The following is a 15,480-nucleotide window of genomic DNA, read 5'->3' as shown; positions in this document are numbered from 1 at the left end:
GTCCTCTTTTTCATTGTAAAAAAGTTGGTCACCTTAAGAAAGAAGACTCAGTTTATTTTAAAACATGGGAAATTTTTTATCAATGGTTAACAATACAATCTAGTGAGAAAGGAATGTGAAATTTAATAGGCTGAATGATATTTACTGATTAACTATCACTCTCATGATTATTGCTATTTTTAGTGATTATAATTGTTTAATATTATATTAATTACTGTTATTTAATATTTGTACCCAGATGATAGTCCACTATCCTAACCCTATTCCTCAACCCTACCCAATACCCATACTGACCCTATCCCTTCCTTAACCTTATAAAATCTAATAAAATGTAATAAAAAAGTAGTAAAATAGGGAAAAAAGGTAGGAACATTTTACCTAAGATTTTTTTTTTAATGGCAGAAGAAATCTGTATACAGGATATATGGGGAAAGAAAAACCCAAAGAAATCTCAATATATATTTTACTAAAATAGGCATATGAATCGATATGATATAGATATCTGCTGAACTCAGAATTAACATACAAGAGATTGAGATAGAAACTAATGTATAGGTGGATCACAATCCGATAAAGATGACATGGAGAGGAACAAAGAAAAAATTAAGATGGACATTGAATCAATCTCTACTGAAAGAAAAAGATTTTTTAAAAAATATTTTATTAGGTTTTATAAGGGTGGGGAAGGGGTAGGATTGGTATAGGTAATGGGTGGGGTTGGGGAATAGGGTTGGGATAAGGGTAAGGGTAGATACAATAGTGGGGTTGGTCCCCACAAAGAATTCAACACTTTAGCAAGCAGACTATCGTCCGGGAACAAATATTAAATAACAGTAGTTAATATAATACTAAACAGCTATAATTACTGATAGTAACAATAATCATAAAAGTAAAGCTTAGTCAGTAAATATCATTCATCCTGTTAAATTTCGCAATCCTTTCTCGCTCTAACGTGATGCTAACCATTGATAAAAATTTTCCCATGTTTTAAAATACACTGAATCTTCTTGAAAGAGAAAGAATTTATACAAATAGTAGCAAAGGAAATGGAATTTTTCTTTAAAGAAAATAAGAAAGAAGATACATGACTCCAAAATGTTTGGGATATAGCCAAAGCATATGTTGGAGGATTAGCCATAACTTACATGGTGAAAAAGAACAAGGAAAAAAACCAAGAACAAATTAAGCTAAAGGAAGAATTGATGAAATTAGAATTAGAACTACAAAGAGTCCCACAAAGAAGACCTTTAAAAAACAATTGGAGATAATAAAACACAAATTAAATTTAATAGAAGCTGAAGAAATGGCCCAATTAAATTAAAAGAGAACAACCTAAGAATGATCTTAGATACCTTGGAATATTACAAAATGCATCCAGGGAAACAAATGGCATCATTTTTTTTAGATGTGCAGAAAGCTTTTGATAATGTCCACTGGCAATTTATGGTACAACAATCAAACTATATGGACTTTGGAGAAAACTTTATAAATATAATTAAAACAATTTACCATAGACAAATAACTAAAGTAATTGTAAATGGAGATTTTACAGAGAATTTTAATATTAAAAGGGTATCCACTATCTCTAATTATTATTTATTTTAACTCTGGAAGTGTTGGATAGAAATATTAGGATCCAGAAATTAAAGGTATAGAGATAAAATATGAAAAATATAAATTACAAGCATTTGTGGACGATTTGGTATTTATATTAGAAGATCCCTTGGAGACAAGCCCTAAATTATTGACAAAGATTGAAGAATCTGGAGAAATAGTAGGATTGAAAATAAACAGAGATAAGACTAAAGTGATAGTTAAAAACCTTATAGCTAAACAACAAAATCAACTGTCAGAAAAAAACTCCAGATAGTTAAGAAAGTTAAATAACTGGGGATATATTTAACAGCAAGGTGTGTGACATTAAAAGAAGATAACTATTTTAAACTATTAAAACAAATAAAATCAGATTTGGAAAGATGGAAAAATTTACAATTATCAATCTTGGGAAGAATAGCGACAGTGAAAATGAATATTTTACCAAAACTACTTTTCCTACTCCAAACAATACCTATAAAATTAGAGATTTTTTTATGAATTAAATACTTCACGTGATCTTGACTCTGTCCCTCTGTTTATGATGTCATGGTTCCGAAATAAGCAGGTTTTCAAAGAACTTTGAGGCTTTATTTATCTTAAAGAATCCTTTTATTTCTGCAAAGGTTCGGCATGTACATAATGAAGCCAAAAACTGAATCCTCCCACCCCCAATCACCAGTAACAAAGCATAACTCACTCCTTCATTTTACAGTCATCAATCACGTTCTCCAATTAGCTTGAAGTGTGAACTCTCCCTCCCTGTAACCACTCTGGTTACAGCTGACCTTGGCAAAGCTGTGCTGAAATATTGTTGTGGTTAACTATCTTACTTTCCAACCTGCTGTTCTAACATCGTCTGACTTTAATTCTAGAAGTGATATGCAGGCTAAATAAACATGCTTGCTCTTCATATATGACAAGCAAAAACATCCGATATTAGCAGTCTTGACATATGCAACCAAAAATTTCTTTAGCTTTTTTTGGCTTCTGTTGCACACTACTGGCTCGTATTTAAGTGATTGTCTACTAGGACTTCAGGAATTGTCTCATAGTTACTGCTTTTGAGCCAGGTTTCACCTAATCTGTTTTTGTATATTTGGTTTTTCCTTCATAAGAGTAAAACTTTACTTTTCTCTACATTAAATTTCATTTTGTTGGATAGAGCTTCAATGTTCAAGTCTGTCAAGAACCATTTGGATCCTGAGCATATCATCTGGGGTATTGGCTATTCCTGCCAGCTTAGTGTCATCTGCAAATTTGATGAGTTCCCCTTCTATCCCCTTGTCTAAATCATTGATGAAGATATTGAAAAGTATTGGGCGTAAGATAGAACCACGTGGTACCCCACTGCTTATTTCCCTTGATGTAGATGTAATACTGTTAAAGAGTACATGTTGAGTGTAGTTTGTCAGCCAGTTACAAATCCATCTGGTGGTGATGCTGTCTATCTCACTTTTTTTTTAAGCTTACCAAGAAGGTCTAGGATGTTTAGGTGCTGACCTTTGGCCATGCCCACTTTGTTCTCAGCCAATCATTGCTGCTGAACTACAGCAGGCTTTCCTCCTCCTCAGGTGCACTGCCAGTGATTGTCCACCACTAATGGCCCCCTAGCCATCCACCCCCAGCCCTGCATCCCAGCCCATTCTCCAAGGCCTGGTTTGACTCAGGCATTTTGCTGCAGTGGACAAATAGCTGCAAGGCAATCTGGTGGTGGGTGGCAGTGATGGTGCTGGAGAGGCAGTGCATGATTGGTGGCAGGGGGGTGATCGCAGGGGCTGTGGGTATGGTGTGTGATGTGATCGGCGGCATGCTGGGCTAGGAGAGAAAGATCAACAGTGGCGGTGGTGGGGAACAAAATTGGTGGTGGCGCATAATTACAGGCAGTCCACAGACAGAGGGGAATCCTGGGACTGTGGGATAAAGCAAAGTGCAAACTCCGAAGCAAGAAGACACTACTCTAAAGCTGCCTGGAAGTGCAAAACCACAAATCTGTCTGCGAAACTCCCCAAAATTAATTTTTTCTCTCAATCCTTTCCAATGTATGTATGTATGTGTGTGTGTGTGAGTGTGTGTGTGTGTGTATATATATAATGCTGTATGTTACACCCTGTTGCCCAAATATGGGAGAAAGAAATCATAAATAAATAAATAAATAAATGGGGTTGGCAGCCTCTGTATTGTAGCTCCGACCCAAATGTCAAACAGATAGTTCAGCTAAGACAGTGTGTGGGGCAGCAGGAAGGGCTTCCCATTTTGTAGAATGGATTGTGGCTTTAAAAAAAACTTGTGGAGCAGTGGAGGCTTCCCATATTGACATCCGAACAACCACTGTTGCCTCACCACTGTTGCCTCCCACTCCACAAAATGGAAAGCCTTGCCTGCCATTTTTTATTTATGTAAGGATTGGAAAGGATTGAGAGAAAGAATTAATCTGGGGGGGGGGATTGGCAGATAGATTTGTGGTTTTGCATTTCCAGACAGCTTTATAGTAGTGTCTTCCTGCTTCAGAATTTGCATTTTGTGCTTTATCCCACAGTCCTCAGGATTCCCCTTCACCCGTGCACTGCTGGCAGTCACATGCTACCAATCTTGCTCTTCCACTCCAGTTTGCCATCGACTGCATAACACACCGCCCCCACACCCCCTGCGATTGTCCTGCCCACCGCCAATTATGCACTGCCCACCCAGTGCCATCATTGCCATCCGCCACCCAATTGGCTGGTGGCTATTTGTCCGAGGCAGCAAAACACCCAGGTCAAACTGTGCCTTCGGGAATCAGCTAGGACACAGGGCTGGAGGTGGAGGATCAGGGAGCCATTGACAGTGGACAATCACTGGCCGTGGGCCAACGGAAGAGGAAAGCCTGCTGTGGTTTGACAGTGGCAGTTGGCTGGGAGCGAAGTGGGAACAGCCAAGTGTCGGTACCTAAATGTCCCATTCCATACCAAGACGGGAATGGGCTTTAATGATCATATTTTTCAGAGTTTCCCAAGCTTCTTGTTTTCCCCTTTAAGATTTTCATCCATGGAATCTTTATATTACGAGTTGTATACCAAAAGGGGAAACACTTATTTGCATTTTTCACTCTTGTTAATAGCTTTATTAATATCATCCCCACAAAAACAGATGTAGCAAGCTGCAGAATGAGTCTGAAAAAATAGATCATTTTGAAAAAAAAATTGCAATTGAGTTTGCACCACCAATATAATAGATATCTTTATTTTTATCGTGATGTCATCTTGCCCTTCGGTAGTATTCCATTATATTCTTCTTCTATTTCAGTGTTATTTTTCCTTATATGCTGCAAGTTAACATAGGAATATAGTATTTGTGGTAGCAAGAATATCTGCTCCTGCAACTGGTCAGCATCAACAGGAGTATGAAGCACATAGGAAGATTTTACCAATATTGCAGGAAAAGGAGTCTAGAGACCTCTGAGCCACACCTTGTCACAAAATTATTTCATAGCATCACCTTATTTCAGAACTATTATATTCTTCAAAGAAACCTTATTGTGTACTTTTCTTTGCCCTTCAAAGATCCAAAGTGAAAGGATCACCACATGACAATACAGAATTATTTTGTACTGACTTTCTTAAACACACAAAGAAACTTAAACAAAATGGTACAGATGACAATGAAATGCCTTAATACAGGCCAAAGCAAAATCCAGCTGCAGGGTTTACAGCCTAAAATTCAAAAACACATGAGTTCACACATTCAGGGATATAAGAATAAACTTTTGGGGAAGTAGCTGTAAACCTGTTACACATACTGTAAAACATTAAAAAAACTGCTCTCTATATCTGTATCTTTCTATCTTACACAATACATTAGATAGAGATTATTAGCAGAGCACTATCTCACCACACACATTAACTTTCACTGTGTAAAGACAGATTTACTATTACTATCCCAATTAGTTGCGTAAGCACTGTGCATGTCATCCAAGTTCTTCAGATCAGGATGTCTTGCTATATTGGACAAATAAGCATATTTATGGACTTTAGAATTTGCAAGCAGCTTGCCAATAGTAAATTTCCAAGATATGTATTAAATAGCTTGGATCGTTGATATATTCAAGGTCAAGAACACTACCAGTTCTGTGAAAATATATCAAATATTTTAAACATTATATCCATATGAATAAGCTGCAAAGTTCATTTGCTTGGTGATGATAGCATTGATAGCAAGTGTGAAACAACAGTTATTTAAAGAATGAAGTACCCAGTTAAGACACAGAGAAACGTTTGATAAGAACAGCTTAGGCAAAGTGCTGACCTTCAAGTATAAGGTTCTGGCTTTACGAATTCTTCACCATACCTTTTACTATCTTGCCAAAAGGCAATAAACCAATATTACTTTGACCAAATCAGGAGAAGAAAAACCTATCAATCACAGTGTTTGGTGCATTATAGTATTTAATTTAGAACATTTCTTCCATTTTCTCCCCTTTGAACCACAATGTATTCTTCAACATATGCAAAGGTGCCATTTATGAACATATATGTTTACATGCAGCCAAAAAGGAATTGAACATTATTGCTTAGATGAGTGGGATTCCAGCAAGGAATCAAGTGTGCTACGCTTTCTATACAATGGAGATTTCAAATGTAGGTTGAATGTTTTTGTGACCAGTCTCCCACACAGCCTGCCTAAGAAGGAAAATATGTTAACATGGTATTATGTTTGTTTTAGATGTATAATCACTTATTGCTGTGACAATTAGCCAACAAAGAAAAAAAACAAACTACCCCCCCCCCCGCCCAAAACAAACAAATAAACCCAGCACTAGTAGCTCAGGAGATCCACTGGGCAAGTAAACACATCTTTTGGATTTAATTCCCAAAATCAGTATGACATTATCAAGAGAAACATGTTTTCTCATAATTATATTCAAAATTATATTTCCCTCCCTTCACATCTTCTGTATCTCACCTTGCTTCTTGCTGCCTTTTATTCTGGAGAACTCTTGATCAGATCACCACTATTACCCTATTCATTAGGAGTACTAATCAAGTAAGGCCAGTAGTATTTGGCCACATGTTCTTCCTTATCCCATATTCCATTTTTCTAATCAATTTTATAGTCCCCACTAGGGATGTTTTCAAGAATGATGTTCTTTACTGAGAAGTAATTATATTATTTTTAACTAGAAAAGAAATAAACATAATGTGCTTCAGTATGTTCCAGTTAACTCCAACATACTGAATAAAACCGTTAAAGAAGAATAAAGGATCACCAGTGAGGACATTACATCTGCTATACCAGTTAATGCATTAGGGAACCTAAACCCTTCAGTTGGAAGATCTCATATTACGCCTTATGTACTTCCCTCCTACCACTTTTGACATGATAATCGAGATTATGGATCTAATTTTTTTTTGATTCTGACAAGCTAGCAAAACTCTTCAAAAATGCTGCTGTACATGTTGAAAATTTGCATGTTTACTGAGACAGTGGTTAAGCACTTAGCAAGTGCTTGATTAGTTTTTAGATAACCCCAAATTAGTGCACAAAAAGTGGAAAATTTCAATCCAACAGTAATTTGGAAATAGTGCAAACATAGCTATGCATAACAAAATAAGAATGGAAAATCCATCTCTCAAATAGATTTTCCTGTTGTTGGTCTCTAAGCATTATTTATTTTGGAAAATTGGTACTGTTATAATCTCTTGTTGATTATACCATCTATTTTCATGATCTTGACCCAGAAAAGACAATATAAATCTGTGTACTTGGTGGAAGATATATTGTGCCATACTTTAGCACAAATTGTCCAACAAGCATTAAGTGCTTCTTTTTCCTGTACAGCTTCCACTTGGTGACACTGACATTTAAATACATTTTAATCCTTATTGTTTTTATATTAGCTCTGCAAGCAATAAATTTTCCTAGCTAAAGTCTGACACATATGCATTTACATTATTTGATTTTATTATGCTTAATTTTTGGCAACTGAACGCATAAGCTCATTTGCTGAAAGCATTCCTAATGATATAAACTTCTTGGTTATGAAATCTGGTCATCATATTTGCAAGTCATTGCTTAGAGAAATTTCATGATATAGATGTGAATCAGGCCAATATAGTGATGTCTTTATAATATGGAAATGCTTGGAACAATACTCTAGTCTCAGTGGTGGGATTCAAATATGTGAACAACCGGTTCTCTGTGTGGATGCAGCTTCCAGAAGTCTGTTTTGGGCCTGGGCAACAAAAAATTAGCTACTGGTTCTGCCAAAGTGGTGCGAACTGGCTGAATCCCACCACTGTCTGATCTCAACTAAAACAGAAGTACTAATTGAATTTTTCTTGCTTTGCAGCGTGGATAAATTTTGAAGAGGAAGATGTTTTTAAATCTTATTTTGAAAATACCTGATGAATTAAGAACTTAACTCTGTATTTTGTATACTGTTTGGGCAATTTAAAGAACAAAATAAAAAGATATATTTCTGGAGTTTTGGGGAAAGAAAGGAATACCTATTGCTATGTCATTAATAGGCTAGAGTCACAGTGTAAATACCTAGGAAAGAACTCTGTTTCCCTGGCTTGATTATGCAATATAAGAAAATAAATGCTTAACCTATGTAAATGAGCCATGCATGTATATCATGTTTAAATGTATTTAATAATGTACTGGATCTGTTATATATACTGAATGGTGATCAATGGTCTATCTCACTTACAGAAGTATTTCATGTGTGCTATCTTTCACAGGCCAATACACATGGCCTGTTATATATTCCAACTGGGCCCTAGAAACATAGGATTTAATAAGGCGTCTCTTCTTAACCAGCAGATCAAGTCAGAAAAATGCCAGTTTAATCATTCTAGGGATGTCTATGAAAATACCATATTAAATACCGCTTTTCAAATCATAAAAATTTTCCTTCTTTCTTTCCTTTTTATAAAAATATATCTGCAAATTACATAGCTGAAAGCATGCTGGGAAACAAGGAAATTTGGAGTAACCAGGGCCTTTGAACTCCTATGAGCAAAGCAGTAATATTCTCTGTTTAGTTTAGAAAAGCGTCTGGTTAAGGAAGGTCCCTGAGAAATGATCGATGTTGCCATCAGTTATATGGTGGGTCAGCCACTACACACTGAGGAGCAAACATAGTTGTACGATTTCCCCAGGAGCCAGGAAAGGGGACAATACAATGCCAACCACTTTGCCTCCTAAAAATTAAGCAGAAGAGGCTCCAAAGTAAGATTCCTCAGTATGTGACCAACAAAAGGCTGTATATAATTGCCTGGCCACACCATCTTTTTGGCAGAAGGTGATACAGTCACACAAATACAGAGAAAGAAAACTAACATAGAAACCAACACACCATGTGGTCTTCTTAGTCAGAGCAGGGCTTTGCATTTCCATGGGTAACTTGCATGCAACACAGCATTGTTGGGGTATTTCTGAAAATGGGAGGGGGTCAAGAGCCTTACACTAAGATAGATCCCTCCCAATAAGTTAAGACTGGTTAATTATTAACTGGCATCTATTGCCAAGGTCCAAAGACAAGAAGACAGGGTGTGAATTACAACAGGAAATCTCGCTCACACTCACAACACAGAGAGCTCTCACCAAAGACCTTTACAGAGACTGCAGTGAATGTGATGAGAAACTAAGTCAAACAGGAGTGAATTTCCAGCTGCACATGGATAAAGATACATAGCAAGCGATGCTCCTGCCAGTTCCCCCTCAAGCCTTCTTTCATCCCTTTCACAAAAGCTGCTCACAAGATCCAGTGGGAAGATTCCGTGAAACAGTGATTACCCAGGTGCTCCAATATGGGGGTGGCCTAGAGAACACAAGGCAGCATCACTCGCCTTGTAGGCTTCCTCTTTTTAGTGTATACTTCTCTCATTTTGCTCTTCATCTTTTGTCTTCAAATTTCTGTCAGAGTGTCAGCAGGCACCAGCCCACGTTTTTTGCCACTTGTCACCTTTATGAAACCTTCATTCTCTTTGGTCTTTCCCACACCAACACAGATCTAGGAGAATCAGAAGACGGGGTGGGGAGAATCATATGTTATCAAAAGACTCAGAAAGAATGCTGGTAAGTGTACATGTATTATTAATATGTCCATATGTCCACAATACATGTGATTGGAATAGTAAATAAGTATTTCTTACTGTCTTGTTTTGTGTGTTGGAGGCATTTTTTAAAAATCCTTTTTGGGTGGTGGCTCAGTATTATTCAATCACTTTTGATTCTAATTTATTGTCACATAGTTTTTGAGTTCTGTCACAAAGCATTTGATAGTAGTCGTATTCCAAAACTCATACTTCTCATGGGCATTTTTAAAATCATAAAGACAGTTTTCCTTAAACAAAAGGTTCTTTTAGCAACAATCTTCTTGTTCTGGTCAAGAAATTGGACTTTTAAACTATAAAAGCTACAACTTTCATAGTAAAAACATCCAGAGGACCAATTATCCAAAATTTCAAGTGGCAGCTAAAGAGTGGTATATGCAACATATATAAACATAACCAAAACCTTTCTTTCCTGAACAGTGCCTATAATAATAGGGAGACTGTTCAAGAAAGAGAAATACCACACATGACATATTTAAACCTCACACTATAGCAATGTGTGTATGGAAAAATAAAATAAGAGTAAGGGACTGGTTCCAAAACAAAGGAGGGAAATGTATTGGATGTATACCAGTACCACTGCTGTAATAAGGAGAAGAGACTGGATCCCCTAATTATGAATTAAATTTTATGAGATACCACAGTGCTTCTTATATGCAGTTAGAACCCAATTTTCCTTTAGATTTATGCTGTTAACATTCCTAATTATAGATTTTCCAGCCCTCTGTGTAGGCTTCCACATATTAGAGAAGAACACTCTAATACCAAGAAAATTCATTATTGAGTGAGAATCCGCCTCTCAATGATACATTTTCTAGATATATTTCTGGGTGACTATAACAACAACAACAACAACAACAACAACAATAACAACAACAACAATAATAGAAGCATTTTCAATGGAAACTCCAAATGAATTGCCCTAAGCAGCTGTCTTTGTGTTTATTAATATTAGAATTGATCCTGTGCTCCAATATTTCTCACCTTGGCTTGCCTCTCCTCATCTCCACCATCTACTGGCGCTCCTCTGCTTGGAAACCAAACTGCCTTAAGCTCCTTTCTTCCATTATTTGTAGCAGAAAGTCCTTCCTTACTGTCTCGATATAACTTTGTTTGTATGAGACTTAATTAAAATGACCAAAGAATTCAGATTGGCTGAAATCCTGCCCACTGAGAGTGGATGCTGAAGCATCAGGCTGGCAGAACAACATGACTGCAAGGAGATGCTAAGTATGTTTTGTATGTTCAAGAGGGAAGAACTTTGGAATGCCTAAATGGAAAAATGCACTGGCTGCAAAGTTAATCCTATGGTTTTCTATTAAAATCACTGGAGCTAAGGACAAAGTGCCTTATATACAAGGACTTTATATATAGGCCATCTCCAATATTATTAAATTCTGTATGGGAATATATTAGTCCAGCAGTCCCCAACCTTTCTTCCACCAAGAACCAGTTTCGGAAGAAAAATGTTCTTCCATGGACTGGGAGGAGATGGTTTCACACACAGATGAAGCTTTGCTTGTGTGGCCCAGTTCCTAATAGGCTGCCAACCGGTACCAGTCCATGGCCCAGGGGTTGGGGACCCCTGTATTAGTCATCCTTCTCCATTGCTTCTTTTCCTAATATGTTATAAAGCTATCATGATCACTGGGAATCTAAGTCTTTTTGTCCTGACTCAGTTGAAGAGCAAAAGCTAGAACATATCTTTGCACAATCTCTGGATAATTTCATTTTGCTGAATTATAGTCCATCTGAAAGTATCAAAGAAGTATTGCTACTAAATTTCATAATGATTCAATGAAAAGTCCTGACTCAACAAAATGTCTTGAGTGCCTAACCTAGTTCCAAGATTTTAGTTTTTCAGCAAAACACAAATAAGGTGCCCTCTGCTGCAGTTCAGCTTGTGTGCAATAATACTGTACAAAATTGTATAAAACCTTCACGTCCAATTCATCACCATAATCTAAAGCACAGATATTTGCTCCTAAATATAGAAAACAAGTACCTTTGAGAATTGGTAGTTCTGACACATTATTTATGTAATTATGGGATAACTAGTTTAAATATTAAATTACACTGACAACAAAGGTACATGTTATCAAGACCATGGTTTTCCGGTTGTGACATATGGCTGTGAAAGCTGGATTGTCAGAAAAGTTTAACCTGGATCATACAAAGAACAATACTTGATGAAGTAAAATTAAGACTGTTCAGAGCAAGCATAAATAAGAATGCTAAAGTTTAAATATTTTGGATGCCTGTTGTGAAGGGTGAGTCACTGTACAAGCCTCTAATTCTTGGAAAAATAAAAGATTAATAAATAGAATAAAAAATAAATAAAAAATTCCAGACGAGTCTGACAGGAGACGACTAGATACTATCAACAGATAACACAAAAGCAAAAGGTTAAAACAATATAAAGAAGCAAAGGATAAATATGATTCTAGCAAAATGATGTCCACCATTTACAAAGACTGGAGAAAAATACAATTCTTTTTAGGATCAACCTGATGTTTGGATTCAACAGGCAATATCAGGAAAACAGGTTAGATTTGAAAACAAAACAAACAAGCTTTTTTTTTCCTATTCAAAAACACATGGACTTGTCCCTAAATTTCCTAGGAATCATGTTTGACTCAAAGTAGTCTTCACCTTTTATCTTAAATTACCTTTTACTTCAGGGGTAGGGAATCTTTTTCTCTCAAGAGCTACAAGTTATGAATCGGAATAAAGCTGCATTTTAGTTCTCCTTTGATGACTCCATTTTATTTCTACTTCTTCAAGCTCAGGTAAGTGCCAGCAGAGAGCAGGCCATAGCTTTCCAAACTTGAACTGACTGCTCACAAATGGCCTTTGTGAAAAAGAGGCTGGAGGTCTTACTTGACCATGTCTATATTTGGGGGCATACATGCCTACCTGGTTTTCTTTAAGGCTCAGCTGTCCCTGTTCTTTGTTGCCACAGAAAGTCCTGAAGCATCTCCAGACAGTTTCACCTGGGCGAACTCGCTGGACAAAATTGGCTGGGAAAAAGCCAATGCGGTCTCCCATCTTTCCCTAGATTGCAAAACAAAAATGTCACCACTATAGAACAAAAGTCTATATTAGTATTTGTTGTATTTTTATATCTTGCTCATCAGCAGGCATAGAAACTTGGCCTTTTAAATTAAAAATTATAAACTGAGACCTGTAATTCTCTGGATTTTAAATAAGAGCCATAGCAAGTAAAATTGGCCCTTGAGAATTGTTCTGCTATATGGTAAATACATGCATAGTCATATATTTGCTGGTTTTTTTTCAACAGGCAATAAAGAAAAGTATTGATTTCATCAGGTTTCTACTGGATTTTTCAGTAGAAAAAAATTCTATATAGTTTTTGTTTTTATAATGGATTTATTGTTTTGACATTTTTATTGTATGTTGTGGTTGGAGAGAGTTTTTCTAAAGGCACAGTAGAAGTTTATTCAGAAATAAATAACTGAATCAAGTAAAACATCTGCCATTACACTTGCTTTTACACAATAAGGGTCAGGGAACCATCCTTACTGTTGGGGCAGATAATTCTGTAAAATAATGTTTTCGAGCTTCATCACCTTTCTCAAAATCAGTTCTCCCCAATGTGAACTTTCCTAATTTGCTGGCATTGCATCTCCCGGAAGATCCAAATAATGTTGCCTTTCTGAATTTTGGTCCCAATATATATGGAATCTTTAGAATGATTGGTTGGAAAAGTTGCTGTACATCAGAGATTGCCCCAAAAATTTTCAGGACTAATATTCTGCATTTTTTGATTGCTAAGCAGATGGTCATGACAGGAGTAAAGTTAAGGAATAAGTAATCTGACTAGAGCCCAGTGTGGTTCGTTAGTTTTGTTCTTGGTCATTCAAAGAACTACTCAAAGATTCATTTTGGAATGTTAAAAATATGATTTCAATAACTTAGAGCTTGAGAAGGATTTCATGGATGCGAATCCTCAGGGAGGGAAAGCAGTCCAAGAAGTTTGAGAAACTTTGAAAAGCCCAGTCAATTCCAATGAAGAAAAAAAATAAGAGATCTCAACAGAAATCAACATGGCTGCACAAAGAACTCTCTGATAAACTGAAAGACAAAAAAGACAAAATATAAAAAATGAAAAGAGAGGCACATAACTAAGGTAGAATATCAGCAAATAGCCCAAATCTGCAAAGATGAAATCAGGAAAGCTTGAAGGTTTGAAATGAACTAAGGCTTGCAACAGATGTTAAAAATAAAAACTTTTTTTCATGTAAAAACCAAGAAAAAAGTAAAGGAAACAATTGGTACATTAATAGGAGAAAATGGCAAGGAGATGACAAGCATCAAGAAGAAAGCAGAACAGCTTAACCGAGATTTTGCATCCGTCTTTACACAAAAGAAAAAAACAGACCAACATTAAAAAATACTGCAAAATGCAGATTAGGAATAGAAGTCAAAATAAGCAAGAGAACGATAAGAAAATACCTATCTACTTGAGACGAGTTCAAATCACTAGGACCAGATAAATTACACCCCAAGGTTCTGAAGGAATTGGGAGATGTGATCACAGAACCAGTGAACAATGTCCTGGGGTACTGGGACTACCAGAAGACTAGAAAAGGGCTGATGTAGTTCCCATTTTTAAAAAAGGAAGAAAAGTAGATCCAGGAAACTACAGAACTATCAGTTTGACATCTATACCAAGAAATATTGTGGAAAAGATGATCAAACAATGAATATGTGAACAGCTAGAGGCAAGCAAAGTCATAACAAAGCTGACACTGGTTTGTCAAAAACAGATGTCAGACAAATCTTATTGCATTTTTTAATAAAGTGACAAAACCAGGAAGATGTTGTGGATGTAATTTACTTGGACTGCAGTAAAGCATTTGATAAAGTAGACTACAACCTACTACCTGATAAGATAGAAAAATGTGGGTTAAATCAGGGCCATCCAACTCCCAACCTCTAGGCCATGGACCAGTCTGTGACCTTTTGGGAACCTTGCCATGTAAGCGGCGGGCCAGTGTGCAAAGCTTCATTTGCACATGCACGAGAGCTAAGCTGCACATGCAAAGCCAACCCCTCCCCCTCACCACCCTCTTTGTTGCCAGTCTGTGGACACAGAAAGATTGGGGACTGCTGGGTTGGACAGCATCACTATCAGATGGATTTGTAGCTGGCTGACCAACCATACATAATTTGTAATCCTTAATGGAACTGCTTCTACACGGAGGGAAGTATGCAGTGGGGTATCTCAAGGCTCTGTCTTAGGCCCAGTACTCTTCAATGATTTAGACAAGGGGCTACAAGGGAAACTCATCAAATTTGCAGATGACACTAAGCTAGCAGTAATGATATGCTCAGGATCAAAATGGATATTGACATACTTGAACACTGAATCCTATCCAACAAAAACAAAATTTAATTTAGAGAAAAGTAAGGTTTTATACTTATGGAGGAAAAACCAAATGCATAGGTATAAAACAGGTGGTACCTGCTGCAAAATGGATCTTGAAATCCTAGTGAACAATCACTTAAATATGAGCCAGCAGCGTGCTGCAGCTGCCACAAAAGTCAATGCAGTACTAGACTACATTAACAGAGATATAGAATCAAGATCATGTGAAGTCTTAATACCACTTTAAAATGCCTTGGTAAAACCACACTTGGAATATTGTATCCAGTTTTGGTTGCCACAATATAAAAAATATGTTGAGACTCTAAAAAGAATGCAGAGAAAAGCCACAAAGATGATTAGGGAACATTTGAAGAACAGTTGTAGTAATTGGGTTAT

At 36.7% G+C, this 15,480-nt stretch overlaps 1 protein-coding gene and 1 long non-coding RNA gene across 6 annotated transcripts in view; one reads left to right on the top strand and one right to left on the bottom strand.

Moving 5' to 3' along the window:
• Window positions 1–3,872: 3,872 nt before the first annotated feature.
• Window positions 3,873–15,480, bottom strand: part of STAC2 (SH3 and cysteine rich domain 2) — a 68,891-nt gene continuing 57,283 nt past the window's right edge. For 4 of the 5 annotated variants that reach the window (XM_039359107.1, XM_039359104.1, XM_039359105.1 and 1 more), the window contains 2 exons: window positions 12,609–12,746; window positions 3,873–9,589 (listed from right to left, as the gene is read on the bottom strand). In XM_039359107.1, the coding sequence (XP_039215041.1) occupies window positions 12,626–12,746 (121 nt within the window). In that variant the 3' untranslated portion in view covers window positions 3,873–9,589; window positions 12,609–12,625. Of the gene's footprint in view, window positions 9,590–12,608; window positions 12,747–15,480 lie in introns of those variants that run through there. The other variant, XR_005558613.1, reaches the window with a different exon arrangement.
• Window positions 9,530–15,480, top strand: part of LOC120315175 — a 61,590-nt gene continuing 55,639 nt past the window's right edge. The window contains exon 1 of the long non-coding RNA XR_005558614.1: window positions 9,530–9,654. This is a non-coding gene — a long non-coding RNA (uncharacterized LOC120315175). The remainder of the gene's footprint in view (window positions 9,655–15,480) is intronic.

Source organism: Crotalus tigris, unplaced genomic scaffold (genome assembly GCF_016545835.1).
Source record: "Crotalus tigris isolate CLP2741 ecotype Arizona unplaced genomic scaffold, ASM1654583v1 scf7180000019068.10715455, whole genome shotgun sequence".
Lineage (NCBI taxonomy): Eukaryota > Metazoa > Chordata > Lepidosauria > Squamata > Viperidae > Crotalus > Crotalus tigris.
The sequence above is the reverse complement of the archived record's forward strand: the minus strand, read 5'-3'. Positions and strand labels throughout refer to the sequence as shown.